We start from the raw sequence: 15,643 nt of genomic DNA on the forward strand, positions 1-15,643 counted from the left end.
CGCAGTTCCCACGGAACGTCCACGACTAGCAAGTCCAAGTCGGCCAGGCCGGCTTGACGAGGCCAGCCTAGAATTTCTAGGACCACTGGCACTGACGGGATTTGAACCAGGCGTCCCTAGAGCTATCTGGCCCCGACCATCCGAGAAAGTCTGGTCGTTCTCTGTTCCCACACATTTATCCGACACCTGATTCCTATCAGGAACGGTGATCTCTCCTGGTTGAATCTCAGGGACCGAAGTCACCCGGCTAGAGGCTTCTTGGTCTGTCTGGTCAACCAGATCCGATTCCTGTGGGGAATTGAGACTAATCTTAGGAAAAAGGTAAAGTAAAAGATCTGTTCAGGGAACGGTGACTACCGCTCCCTGTAGCACTTAAATGTTGGAAGGGAAGAATCGCACCGGTAGTAGTAGTTGACACTCGATCTAATGTCCTGAATACCGGTGAAAACGTCCCCCCACCCTCAAACCGGGTGGGGGCGCACCTTCAGGCTGTGTAATCCTTTGCTTGAGGTTTGGCTGAGTCGGTCCTCTGTTTGTCCGACCAGCCTTTCTTGAACCCTCCTGGAGGAGTCTTGCCTTTCCCGCTTGTTCCAGCCGGGCGTGCGAACCCTTTATGGGCGGTAAAGAAAGGTCCTCGCTTGTTGCGAGGTCCCTTAGCTTTTGCAGCCTGTGGCAAGAAAGTGCTCTTGCCCCCAGTGGCATCTTTGATGATTTCATCTAGGGTGGCCCCAAATAGGCGATTCCCCTGAAAAGGGAGATTCGTCAAGGTCTTTTTGGAACCTATGTCAGCTGACCAGCATTTTAACCACAGCACACGTCTGAGGATTACCGCTGACATAGATGCATGCCCTAATAGAGGAGTAGTGTCCAAGGCTGCGTCACAGATAAACTGTAGCCCTTGTATAATCTGTTCCATCAAATCAGATGTTTCCTGGGGAATATCTTTTCCCCTAAGGTCTTGGCGTACCAATCTCGCCCATTCCGTAAGTGTCTGGGAAACTAGACCAATAACAATTACTGGTCTAAATGCTGACCCTATCAGAGAGAAGATGGTGCGGGACTCTGCTTCCATCTTCCGATCCACCGGATCCTTAAAGGACGAAGTGTCCTCCACTGGGATAACCGTGGCTTTATTCAGCCTGGAAATAGGTGGATCCACCACTGGTGGTACCGTCCATTTCTTAATGAGGGATTCCTCAAACGGATAGCGTCTAGCAATACGCTTGGAAATAGTAAAGGTACGTTTAGAATGCTCCCATTCTCCTTTAATTTTATTACCAAAACACTTGGGTACAGGAAAAACCTTCACCGTTTTGATGGGCTTGTTAGTACCAAAGAGAATCTCTGTTTCAGTTGCCTCTGCAGGTAAAACCTCAAGTCTTAAGGTTTCCCGCACTGCCACAACTAGTGCGTCCACCAATGCTTCTTCCTGAATTATGGCGGAAGAATGCACGTCCTCCTCACTGTCTGAGGGAGCTCTACCTGAGATCACAGCCCTTGCAGAGGGACCTGCAGCTGCAGTGACCATCTCTGAATCTGAGTCAGAGGTGTCAGATATTATAGGGGTAGGCGGGGGTCGCTTTCTTGACCCCCGTCCCTGACAGGCCGCCTCCACCCGAGCCACCATAGACTCCAAAACTGCTGTAAATGCATCCATGCTCTGTGCACCGGCGGGTCCCGAGGCCCCCTCGAGGGAAACAGGTGGGGGTACTTGTGTGGCAGGGTCCATGATTATTCCAGTAACTACTTGGAAACTTCAATCCAACTTAAATAAAAAACTTTTTTTTTTTTTTTTTTTCCCAGACCCCCAGCGCCACAAAAGCCCCTCAGTGTTACCTGCTAGGGATCCCTATCGAGCGAGAGAGAGAGAGAGAGATAGACCCCCAGGCTCACCACTTGATGCTCAGAGTTCACTGCAACAGGTTACAGCGCTGTCTTCACAAACAGGAAGTCTTTTGGCTGGCTGCCCAGGAAGAAAGGAGGCGGCTCCGCCCCTCTGCACGCCTTCCGGCGCCTCCCCTAGCTCCACGAGGTTTTGGAGTCACCTCAAACATGGCCGCCCCCATGCTGCAGACACGAGGCTACGCCAAAATGGTGGCCTCGTGCGAACTACGGCGGTTTGCACAGCATAGCAGCGTCCTGCAGTAACTAGGCATCGCAAAACCTCTCTCTCATGGAGATCAGCTTGACCGGCGGTACCGAACCCTGGCGGAACCGCATGGCCGTCGGGAGCCTGCTTCAGCTGGAGAAATGACCTGGCAAGCCGCATCCCTGTCCTGTGACTTCTGACAGGTAGGATACTTCTTGTAACACAGTAAGCTTCCAGTGCTGCCACATATTACAATCATTTAAACATACTTTGTAATTAGATTGTCAGCTCCCAAACCAAGCCTGCTGGCTTTTTGTACACAAAAATCACACTCAATTAGGGGGATCTGTGACATGTTATAGGATAGAGGGGAACCCATCCTTACCATTACAGAGAGGGGCCCGCGTTCACCACAAGACCCGTCAGGGGGAAAAGGGGAACATACTACTCACCATACCGGAACCAGGCGGGCGCCATTCCTGACAGTACCCCTCTCCACCGAAGTTGGAGGGCTGTCGACCAATACGGACGCCGTGACTCATGGTCTTTGGCGTTTCAGCGAGACGTTTAACTCGCGGGGTCAGTCCCTCCAGTGGGACAATGTCGCGGCCGACCCAGCGTGGAGCTATGGCCTGCACGCGCTCGTAGGCTGAACTGGGGTGACCACTGGATCTCAACATCCCGCCCGTCGCCCAGTTCAGCTTTCTTGCTTGAAGATCTCACAGGAACACTGGAGAAAAAAAAGCTGTCTAAAAAAATCTTTTCTAAGAAAAAAATCCTGCCAGGACCGAAGATCCCAGCAAGGTATCTAGGTCCTTACTCCTGACTAGACAGAAAAAAACTGATTTGCTGAGGCAGAGAGAGAGAGGATATACCCTCTGGGACTGCCCCTAGGGTGTGGCCAGAGCATTTTATTTCCTGTCTAGTCCTACTCCTGTGGAGGCAACATAACCCGAAGGTGCTGTATCACCGAGGACTACGTCTGTCAATGAGCGAGAGAGAAAAATGTATTTATTTTCAAAATTTACTCGCAGAAAATAAGAAAAACTTTTTTTTTTTTCTTCAAAATTTTCTGTCTTTTTTTCTTTTTTTGTAAGAAATAAAAAACCCAGAGATGATTAAATACCACCAAAAGAAAGCTCTATTTGTGTGAAAAAAATGATAAAAATTTCATATGGGTACAGTGTAGCATGACCGCGCAATTGTCATTCAAAGCGTAAGAGCACTGAAAGCTGAAAATTGGCCTGGGCAGGAAGGGGGTGAAAGTGCCCGGGTAGGCAAGTGGTTAAAGGATTGTTCACAAAAGATTATAAAGTGTAGCCAAACTTGATTTTGTGGCTGCATTTTTTTAGGTCCCTTTTTACTTTCACCTAGTAATCCTGCCTGTATCCCCAAGTGGACAATGCTATCCTACCATGCTTTACCTAGGAAAAAGCAGCATAGTCACCCTAGAGGAGGAAGTGTCTTAGGAATACTGAACAACTCCTGATCTCCATAACATTGGGGAGTAATTTATAGATCAGAGGGAACTTGGAACAACGCTAACAGATAATAGTCAGCAGAGGAAAAAAGAGAAAAGAAAGTTATTGGCTCACTAGACGTTTAGCACCATCAACAGGTATTTTATTTGCAAATACTGATAAGAGAACGAAACACTAACCATACATGTATAGTGCCCTGAAAAAACAAATGTATACACCTTGAAATTTTCCACATGTATTTTATTGGGATTGTAGGTGATAGATCAACACAAAGTGGCACATAATTGTAAAGCGGAAAGAAAATGATAAATGTTTTTTAAATTTTTTTACAAATAAATATTTGAAATGCGTGGCGTGGATTTGAATTCAGCCCCCTTTACTCGGATACCCTTAACTAAAATCTAGTGGAACCAATCGCCTTCAGAAGTCACCCGATTAGTAAAAAGGAGTCCACCTGTGTGTAATTTAATCTCAGGATAAATACAGCTGTTCCATGCATCTTGAAGGCCAAGGAACACACCAGACAGGTCAGGGATAAATGTGTGGAGAGGTTTAGAGAAGGATTAGGTTATAGAAAAATATCCCAAGCTTTGAACATCTCACAGGGCACTGTTTAATCCATCATCCAAAAATTAAGAGTATGGCACAATTGCAAACCTACCAAGACATGGCTGTCCACATAAACTGAGAGGCCAGGCGAGCATTAGATAGGCAGCCAAGACGCCCATGGTAACTCTGGAGGAGCTACAGAGATTCACACTTTAGGTAGGAGAATCTGTCCACAGGACAACTATTAGGCGGGCACTCCACAAACCTGGCCTTTACGAAAGAGTGGCAAGAAGACAGTCAAAAGAAAACCAGTTTGCTGTTTGCGAAAGCCGTGTGGATGACACAGAAAATATGTGGAAGAAAGTGCTCTGATCAGGAGACCAAAATTGTACTTTTAGGCCTAAAAGCAAAACGTTATGTGTGGGGGAAAACGAACACTGCACATTACCCTAAACACATCATTCCCACCGTGAAAAATGGTGATGGCAGCATCGTTTTGTGGGGATGCTTTTCATCAGCAGGAACAGGTAAGCTGGTAAGGGTTAATAGGAAGATGGATGGAACCAAATACAGGGCAATCTTGGAAGCAAATCTTTTAGAGCCTGCAAAAGACTTGAGATTGGGGCTGAGGTTCACCTTCAAGCAGGACAACCCTAAACTTGCAGCCCGAGCTACAATGGAATGGTTTAGATCAAAGCATATTCATGTGTTAGAATGGCCTATTCAAAGTCCAGACCTAAATCCAATTTAGAATCTGTCGCCAGACTTGAACATTGCTGTTCACAGACGCTCTCCATCCAATCTGAGAGCCTGAGCTATTTTGCAAAGAAGAATGGGCAAACATTTCACTCTCTAGATGTGCAAAGCTGGTAGAGATATACCTAAAAATAGTTGCAGCTGTAATTCCAGTGATAAGTAGTTCTACAAAGTATTGACTGAGGGGGGCTGAATACAAATGCACGCCACACTTCGATATTTATTCGTAAAAAAAAATAAAAAAATTAAAAAACCATTTATCATTTTTCTTCTACTTTACAATAATGTGCTACTTTGTGTTGGTCTATCACATAAAATCCCAATAAAATACATTTACATTTTTGGTAACATGGCAAAACGTGGAAAATTTCAAGGAGTATGAACACTTTTTCAAGGCACTGTAACAGACCAAACAGGAGCAAATAGTAAGTTCATTGTTAGGTTTTTTTTTTTATGCACTTTAATCTGTGACATTAATAACTTACCACTATTCTCACACTGGGAGCAGTGTATAAGCTTCTCGGATCTTCCCTTCTTGTTGTCCTTACCCTTCAGACAAATTCCACAAACAGCATTTGGGATGGACTTTGGCTAGAAAGGTAGAAAAAGGGCAGTAATGTCATGTCATAAGAACCCAGTGTGTGGGCTCATTAGAATTTTTTTCCAATATGCATCTAGTAATGCCAACAAAAAGTAATACAAATTGAAACATTGATACGTTTAACTGAAACCTAGACCAGACCTCAAATAATAAAAACACAAATCAAAACCATCATTCAGCCTCCATGTTTTCAGTACCTTAAAATTATGGTTATTGGCAACTGCATTTACCATTAGCTGTGGATATAAATTACTTGCAGCAGAGATTAAAAACAGTACCACAAGAAACCTCAAGCTTTTCAAAGCCCAGTCCCAACATGGCCAAGACTAAGAATAACTTTGCCTGTGAGTCCATTTTTGCCATAAACTCTTAATTTTAAAAAATCAATCAAAACAGATTAGGAAGGAGTCAAAAAGGTTCATTGCAATAAATAACGCAATTAAAAATGATTATATTCATTATGTTTATAATAAATGGAGTCTGATACCACAAAACTCCAAGATGACTGTCAAGAAGCAAAATGTAACAGAACATTCATGGTCATACAAAATCCGAGTTGAAACCCTCCTCAAGGCTTGTTCACAACAGCTCCTCCATTAACACGCAACTGCTGGTGTGCGGTGCAGTCTGGCCAGACTAGCGGAGTGTTGATGCTCTAATTCCAATGCCTCGCACGGATTACTTTTCTTTTTTAAACAAACTTCATGGAAATGTCACACAGTGCCATTTCATAGAGCTCTTTCAGCGGGCATGCAATAAACCCACACTGCGCTGGATAAAAGTACTGCATGCAGCGCATACAATCTGTAGGAAAACTCAGAGAAACCAACGTTCTTTTATAAATTATCTTCAGGCCTAAAAGCATCGACAGCTGTATGGAAAGGACTCCCTGTCAATTTTAAGACATAACCAGATTATAAAAAAAAAAAAAAAAGTTGATTGGTATCGCACCTAAAAATGATGAACATTGTACATTTGTTTTATATAGGATTATACTTCTATTGTATATATGTCTTTAGGCCCACTTAGGGGTCAGATATGGATTTTTTTTAATTTTTTTTTAAATTGTGAAAAAATTGGTTTTTATGGGGAGGTTATCGGCCTCATGTTCTAACTTTAAAATCCGATGTAGTGTAGAGCATCAGAAATGTTCCTGTCTGGGGTTGGTTGTGAACCGGCTGCACCAAAGAAAAGGCATTTTGCCTTGTTATGCAATGGAGGTGCATTGGGACTGAACTGGAATACCGACCCGAAACAGTTCCAATGAACCTGGTGTGAATGGACCCTCAATTCTATTTTGAAAAAAAAAAAAAATTACCTTGTAAAAGGGGTGCTATACTGTATATTTACAAATGAGAAGTCAGTGTTTTGTGTTAAGTTATACTTCTACTGCTCAATTGTACGTGGAACAATCCAACCTTCATTCTTTGACCAAGAGGCTTGAGCAACAAAATGTCAGTATGAATGTGTAAATGTGCTTTAAATCACTCTCTCCTGTTAATCAAGAAAGCGATGCATGTATAAATGCTTTGGTGGCGGCCATAGAAAGGATTTACCAAGAGAGTATAAAAAGAAAATATGTTAATTGAACATTTTTAACATTATTAGACCAACAAAGGCATTGTTGTATCAGTTAGGAACAGTTTTCATTTTTGACAATAAAAAAGGATCAGTTTATAAATGTGTGCTGAATTTTAATACTACAGGTGAACCGCAGGGTTTTTCACCTGGTATCCTTTAACTACATTATAGATAATGGTTTCACAGTAGGTAAAAGATGAAAGCAAATTCTTTCAAAAGCCACCTCCCCAATAAGGTGGCAGCTATATAGACCTAGCCTGACTGTGGGAGCCCTATCCTCACCACGTTTCCTACCTCTAAGGAGTCTGTGGTCATTGCAATAGTGCACATGTACTCACATCAAGCCACTCACCTAGTGGAAGATTTCCCCTCTCGTGCTGATGACCGCTTTAAAATTTTGAAATCCTCTTAACTTCTGGCTCAGTGACCGCGACCTATGGCACTGAGCGTAGTTGATCTAGCAGCAGAGTTTTTATGCATATACAGTACAGTAAAGAGGCAAAGCTGAAGTACAAGACCAAAAATGTGGGCTGAGAGAATGAGACACAAACAGTGGAACTTAAGCCAAACTGCTAAATACAAAAAACTCAGTTGCTTATAAGCAAACTGTTTAACCTTTAAAGATCTGCAAGTTCATTTATTGGGCCACTCTTGTGATTTACAATCTTCTGACAAACTACAAAGCCAGAAGGTGAAACTAGTACTTCGATCCTAAAGCTCTTCACATCCCTGGGTACACAGTCTTCAGCCTTCTCACCCCATTTGTGACTGTGCTTCCCCTTAATGCCGTCAACAAAACATCATATCCCCTCCCCCTTCGGTTCCTAATGCTTGAAAAATGTGGAGGATGCCAACAAAGGGGAATAGGACTTGACTGGCTAAAAGAGGTAGCAATAATTTTTTTAGGCTGGTTTGCAGTGGGGTTGGGGGCTTGGGTTATGGGAATTTGCTAAAAAACGGATGCCAGGTAATTACACCAGCTGTATCAAAATACATCTTAAAAGCAGAGTTCCACTAGTTTTTGCGTTTATTAAAAGTCAGCAGCTACAAAAAGTGTAGCTGCTGGCTTTTAATAAACACACACTCACCTGTCCCACGGTCCAGCGATGTGGTCAGCGGGAGCCTCGGTTCTCTCCCTCTTCTTCCCGCGGTGCTGGCATCACTACTGTGGGCACCCAGCTGTGACAGCTTGTGGCTTCACAGCCAGGTGCGCACTGCGCATGCGCGAGTCGCGCTGTGCGTCCTGAGTGGATGGGCAATCTTCTGGGACCAGTGACTCATCCCAGAAGATTGCAGGGAAGGAGGGGAGAGGAGAACTTACACTCAAACTGCCTAACAGCCCGAATGGAAGTGGGAGCAGGTACCTGTCAAAACTAGGTACCAGCTCCCCCCCAAAAAAAGATTACATGCCAAATATGGCAGATCGGAGTTCAGGAGGCCTGAAAGCGGAAGTTCCACTTTTGATTGGAATTCTGCTTTAAATATATCAACATCTTAGGGACCATTTATACATGTGTTGCAATGAGGCACCATATGTATGTTGATACCTCTCCACTACGTGAGGACTGCAATGTGAGCCATTCAGATTTGAATGTGCTACAGTGCTAAAATCTAATTTAAACATGTTTACAAGAGCAAGGGAGATGATCTTCTAAATTGCAGGCTGGTGTTAGTACTTGACCAAGTTGTACTGCTTTAACTGCATTAGGTCAGGAACCCTGGCTAGGCTACTTAAGCTGGCCATGGATGGGTAGAAATATGAATGAAAATTCTTAGGTAAAGAATGTTCTACGAAAGCTTTTCTAATCATTAGTGGGTTAAATGGCCATTCATTTTCAACTACGACGAGAAAATTTGAAAGAGTGAGATGGAAATTTTTTTTCTTGATGAATAGTTTTTAACAGTTTATGTGGTTTTCACTTGGTAAAGTCTATTAATTCCAAAATCAAATGTTAAAAGCAAATGAAATCTTTCGAACAATATTCAAATGTTCTGAGAATTTGTGTACAAATTTTCCTAAGACTTTTCATTCCAAATTCTATCCATCTTTGGCCAGCTTTAGCAAAGAAGATTGGATCACAAGAATAGTGGATTAGAATTACCAGTATGTTAGCAGTAAAAACAGGTAACATTTGTTTATTTTTACTGAGTATTTAGCCGTTTACTGATCATCACCTCTAAATGGTATTTGTAATTTAGGAGAATATCAGTGAGTTCCATCAAACGCTAGATACACAAGTGAAGAGTTCTGCATATTAGGGTTCCCAGCCCTGCCCTACTGCTGCACCCATTATGCAGCCTGCAAAAATGTTCAAAATATAAAACTGAGCATTCAGAACGAAGGACTCTTCACAATGCACGATCGGCGAGCAGAACTTAAAACATTGATGCAAAGATCTTGCCATTGGGAGTGCTTGAAAAAGAAAAGAGGTCAATCTCCTAGCATCAACCCCCCCCCCCCCCAAATCATAGTCTCTAAAAAGGTATGTAGATACATTTTACAGTAGCTAGCGAACACACACTTCGTCTGTAAATCTTTAAAACATGACAGAAGCTTTTATATGACATTTTTGCCATTTATTTAAAAATAAAAGCATGGTAAACCTCTTATATACATACAGACATAAATGTGAAATATTCACGTCTACATCTACAAAATAAATATAACTGGATTAAATGGAACAATACATTTCACAAAAAAAATTGCCTATAACAAGCAGTATTTACACTTCTAAAAATCTATCATCTATGTAGAATATATTTATCTGAAGAAGGATCCTTTGGCTTACTCTAACTGATAGGTGGTCTTTAAAATACTGATCTCTGGTTTAAAAAGAAAAATGTGAAATGCAAAATTATTAAAAACTTAAAAACCATTCAACGGTTGTACAATTCTAGAGTTTAATATCCTGTGAAACACATTTCAAATGACAAACCTAAACTAAAGCCAAAACCAGCAATTAATACATTGAAAGTAAACCAATCATAGTAGAAATATGGTGGCTGCCACTGGTGACCTGTTTCTAAAAGTGTCTCCTTATGCTAGTAAACCTGAGGGCAAAATGATAAAAGATTCAAACCAATGAAATACAGAAAGGAGTGCCAGACCAAAAGTGGATGAAAAAGAGTCCAAGATAATTTTGGCAAATGATGCCCCTAAAACACATTCAACGTATTTCAGGGGCAACACCTCTCCCCCTTTATTATGGCTCAAGATAGAATATAATTTGCATAGACCCAAAACCGTGACTTCACAGATCTATATCAGTATGGAGTTCTCTGCATTGGAGGAAAAACTTGACAGCAGTTGCTAGATCTGTGAAGTAACAGTTTTCTGAGTCCATCCTGCAAGTTTTATCCTGCATTAAGCCCTGAAGAAGGGGAGTGGTGTAGCCCCCAAAACACATTGGCTGTTTTTATTATCTGATTTTTTTTTTTTTTACCAACTTTTATCCGATTTTGGTCTAGCACTCCTTTCCGTAGTTTGAGCTACTGTTGAGTGCCCATCAAGGGAAGCCTTGCTGTGTGCGAGCCATTTCAACAGCGCTATTAAGCTTGTTTGAAGTTCTCCCATATCTGACTACACTCACAAATCTAAAAAGTTCCCAGCGCATCTGAATGTTCTGAAGACGCAAAGGATTCCAGATTAATAACGCAATGGTTGAAGAGAGTCAGCATGACACCTTGAAATCAGTGCTTTTAGGAGAAGAGAAGCAATGGCAACCTACGTGTTGCTCTCATTACAGGTTTCTTTTAAAGTTAAATGCAGCCAAAATGTCTTTAGTGTAGGATAGTGAACGGATGGACTAGAATATATTTGAGGCTATTATTAGGTTATGGTTTGCCAACAATAGTTCCAAGCCTTCCTCAAATGGTTATTGCCGTTTGTATCCTAGCTGGGGAAATTACCCCTTCATTTTACCATCAGAACAGAAAGCAAGAGAAAATCTCCCCAACAAGAACACATACAGTACTAAAAATCCAGCATTTCCCTTCTTAAAATGAAAACAAAACCAAATGAAAATGTATTTAATGAAGAAAATATGCAATTTGTGATTTTTTGGAAGACTTTAAAGGGATTCTCAACAAATATTTGAAGGTGCTTATAGCCCATTTGTGTAGCAAGACTGGTGCTCTTCTCCCCGAAGTGCATCTATACGCAAAACTGGGACCCAAGCCTTACTGTCATACTGTATATACTGGACTAATACAATACTGCCTAAACGCAAGGCAATTTTCTAACAATTTCAACCACTTAACTAGCTTTTTGATGTCATAATATTTAAAAAGTCAAAGCAAACTACCCAACAGATCATATAGTCATAAGACAGTTGTTAGGCCACCTTAATACGTTACAAAAAAAAGCGAATTGAAATTTCTAGAAAACTGCACACACATGGCCAAGCATTAAACCAGCCATGCTATAAAATCTATAAAACACTTATATATACTTACATTTGAAAAAGTGAAATACTTTAAATATCAATAACCCTTGTGGAACGTAAAAAGGTCAGTAACGGTAATACATAGCATGCTATATATACAGTAACAAGGGGTACAAGACCTATTATCAGGAATGTTCTGAAATTAAAAAAGGGCATACACATGGATGATTTTACTGTAGAAGCCGGCCATAGATGGTTCAAATCTTGGCTGGTTCAGAAGGAACCATCCCTGATTCAAACCCATGTATGGGCAGGCTGAATGTACCCAAGTTGATCGTTTGATCAACTTTAGTACAACCAGCTTGTCAGATTTTATATACGATTATTGCAAGAAGCTGTTATAGCCCTAGAAACAATCACTGTGTTCTACTGTAGGAAGGATTTCCCTGTCAACTCGGTCCGTGTTAATGGGGAAATTGAGCCATGGCTGCAGGAAAGAAATTCTATGGCAGGCCTAAAAACACGCACGGGTATGCACTTGGCAGACTTCATTGGCATTGCTGTGAGATCAGCAATTGCCTAGGAAAATCCAGCAAGGTCCATTTCAAATTAAAAAAAAAAAAAAAAAAAAAAAGATATATATATATATATATATATATATATATATATATATATATATATATATATATATATATATATATATCTATATCCTTTGATTGGCCAGAGGGGTCTGCAGATTGCCAAATATATCAGAACCATCTTGTGGTCGGTCTTGTGAACTAGCTGGGGATAGATTTGAAATCAACTGCGAAGGTGTGGACCATCCAACATAGCTTTACTGTGATGCCCAAAATCCCTCCCAATTTACAGTGTTGCCTAGTCAACAGAACACAATGCTGAGGGCAATAAAACATTCAGATAAACAGGTGACTGGCAACCACATTTCAGAAGTGATCTTCACACTTTAGTTGTGTCCTTTTTGTTGGAGTGGAATTCACTTCACTTTAGCAAAAAAAAAAAAAAAAATCCCTCCTACTATCAACATGTCCTTCATTTTGCAGCAAGCAGTCCTGAGAGCATGGCCACAAAACACAGGAGGGAAGACCAATGTCCTTCATGGACTCCAAGAAAAGAGTACAAAAATTCCTATTTTTTTTTTGTTTATTGAGGGACACAGGAAGTCCTTCACCTTTGGGGCATTTGTAATCAATCCACCTGAAGATTGTGCAACACAGAAAACAAAACTAACAGGCTCCATAAAAACAACAGGACAGTGGACTGCCTGCAGCTCAAAGAGTGGCCCTAAAAGGACCTTACGCCCCAAGCTGGCATCAGATGAGGCCACGACAATCACCTGGTAGTACTTAGAGAACATGTGAACAGAAAACTAAGTGGCAGTTGATGTCAAACCCCAAGAGGCATTCACAGATCTAGTAGAGAATGCTTTGATATGAAATGGGTTGGAACTTGAGACAAAAGGGTTCCTTGCAGGATAAGGTTGTCAGTTCAGACATTCACTCGAGGTGATGGATACAAGGAATACCATTAGTAAGTAGTAAAAAAAAAAAATTTGAATGGGTTACAACAGCAATTTCTTAAGTGCAGAGAGCGTCTGCTTCAGATCCTAGAGAGTGACAGAGGAACAAACTGGAGAGGGTTACATAAGATTCCCTTACAAGGGTCTTAAAGACTGAAAGGTCAGTGGTCGCTGAAACAAGATAGAAACGGCAGAACCGATTATTTGTGATAAGTGCCCCCCAACTCCCACTCTACTAATGGCTTTAGGACTGCTTGAAGTGTGCCTCCTGATGCTGCTGATATCTGCAACCTGGAATTCTGTTGCCCTCTGCTAACAGAGTCTACCCCACCATTGGAGACCTTTAGCTCCATCAGTAGTGGCCAGTTCCTCTGTCCTTTTGGCTGAGATTGTTACTACAGTCATGGAAGAACATTTCAAAAAATATAAAAATAAAAAATGGTAGAGAACAGATTCTCCTTAGTGGGGAACCCACAGAAGGGAAAGCATCCCACTTTGCCTGGCGGCTATAAGTGAAGCCGGGAGCCCTAAGCAACCACTGGAGGTAGTGAAGAAAAAGGGGGGGGGGGAGGAGGGGTGCCAAGAAGACCCCCTCAGAAAAGGTTGGAAAAATAAGGCTCAAACTGGGCTAAAGTGTAAACTCAATTTTATTGGTGGTGAATACAGGCAAAAAGTTTAAAAATCACAAAACACTGAAATTAAATATGCACGCTAAATAGAATGCAAATAAGGACCTTGGGGGCCCTACAGGACAAAACAGCCAGATGGAATAATGGCATCCACACGCCGCGGTCCCACCCCACACCCACACTGCACACAGTATCCAAGGTGCGGGAGTGACCGGTCAAAACCTGACTATTGGTCACTGCTGCCTACTCCGAGGATATGTGCTGGCATGCCTGAAACAACCTCTAAATATTAAGGGAACATAAAGCATGTTTCTGCACCTAGTATGGTTGATATGAAACGGCATGAGCTCTGCATATGGCCATAAATGTTAAACTCTTGAAGACTGAAAAAATGATTCCTATGTAAGTCAATGAACTGCAGACTTCAATGAATTGAGTGGATAAAACCACTATCTGGTAAATCTATCTAGTGCTGTAACACTGCCGTGTCAAGCTCTTTGGATATTTAAAGTGTTGAGCAGGAGTCCATATCCTCTATGAACCAGTCTCAGACTGACATCAATGTTCATTAACAGACTGCAGCAATCAAATGTCACATACATATATCCAGGGTCATGGGTGCATTGGTGAATAATAGAAAAACCGGGAGGTTCAAGCCTGGCAGATTGAATGTAATTGAGCAATTTCAAGTACTAGGCAGATCACCAGTTGACTGGTAATGTGAGATGTTCCATTTCAGGGACAATCAGGATGCTGGTGAATAACACATAGCCATGTTGGCAAATGAACAGATACCTAGCCGGGGTGTGTGAATCAAAGGCAGTCTTACCAGCTCATCTTCAACATTGTTATAATACCGATCAGTACCTTAAGTTCATATATGCAGGCTAGATGAATCAAAGATTACATAATGTCCAGTGGTACCTAATACGCCCGGTTATTCCCGGAGGACCCTGTCACTTTGAGACAGAGATTCGGCTCCCGTGGAATCACTGCACTGCGGTTACTATCCAAGACCCGGAAGTGAAATGCTGCAGTCTCTAACTGTGGCCGCAGATCTGTAGCGGGAGGAGGGTGGTAGGCGGGACGTCGGCGCGTGGAAGAACATTTGACTGAAGTCAACCAGCTTTTTGTTGACTAACCAGAGGAAACAATCAGACTCCTGCACCGTCTACGGCTGATTCTGTATCTGATCTACCTTCAGCCATGAAAGCTTGAGCCCTCAGCTTGTTGGACTGCTGGATTCTGAGTTGACCTAGTTTTTGCCTGATAAGCATGCTCCGTGGAGTTGCAGTCCATTGCTTTTACTTTCACGGTTAAACAAGACCGTTTCAACTCTTATCAGTGTGGATCTCCTCAAAAGAGGATCAGCCTGTTGATTCCACTAGTGCTGTTCCCAGTCTTGGTTTCCCCCTGGTCTAGAATCAGACATGTTGGAACTGCAAGGCTGCAGATACTCATGAAAACTAGACAGCTGAAAACAGATAATGGTTGGTTGGCTTGAGCTGACCATAGTCACTGTAGGCAGGCAACAGGGACAGATTGAAGTTTCATGTGGCTCTTTGCAAACAGGGGCAGCAGATGCTCCATTTACATAGTATGGGGGGGGGGGGGGGGAGAGCACAAAGCACACATTACAATCCACCCATAAGAGGACATCAGCAATCAGTCCCAGAAAGTACATTTTTAGAGACAAGGCAAGTGCTAGGACAATGCCAGCAGCTCTGGACCTATTAGGCACACTGCAACTAACTACTAAGGCTGAAAGCATGATGGGACATGTAGTATCAGGACTGGAATAGCAAGGAAACAGGAAGTCAGAGAAATTAGAAATTCAGCCAGGAGGAGGAGTGACATCACAGACACAGAAAACTGCTGTATACAGCTAAAGGAGAAGTTTTAATCATCCTCTCCAGTGTATTGGACGACTGGAAGAGTCTTTATATAGGATTAAATTACATCCTTCCAGAGTTATGACTAAGGCCCCCACAAGGCTGAAATGCATGAGCGTGGAGGACACTTTACACTATGTGGA

At 42.2% G+C, this 15,643-nt stretch overlaps 1 protein-coding gene across 2 annotated transcripts in view; it reads right to left on the bottom strand.

Annotated features, from left to right (window-relative positions):
• The window catches only part of PHF10 (PHD finger protein 10), a 134,244-nt gene that overhangs the window by 23,095 nt on the left and 95,506 nt on the right, over positions 1–15,643 (bottom strand). For both annotated transcript variants that reach the window (XM_082252295.1, XM_082252294.1), the window contains one exon: positions 5,361–5,466. In XM_082252295.1, coding sequence (XP_082108421.1) covers positions 5,361–5,466 — 106 coding nt within the window. The remainder of the gene's footprint in view (positions 1–5,360; positions 5,467–15,643) is intronic.

This window comes from Pelophylax lessonae, assembly GCF_965119305.1.
Source record: "Pelophylax lessonae genome assembly, chromosome: 3".
In the NCBI taxonomy this organism is placed as follows: domain Eukaryota; kingdom Metazoa; phylum Chordata; class Amphibia; order Anura; family Ranidae; genus Pelophylax; species Pelophylax lessonae.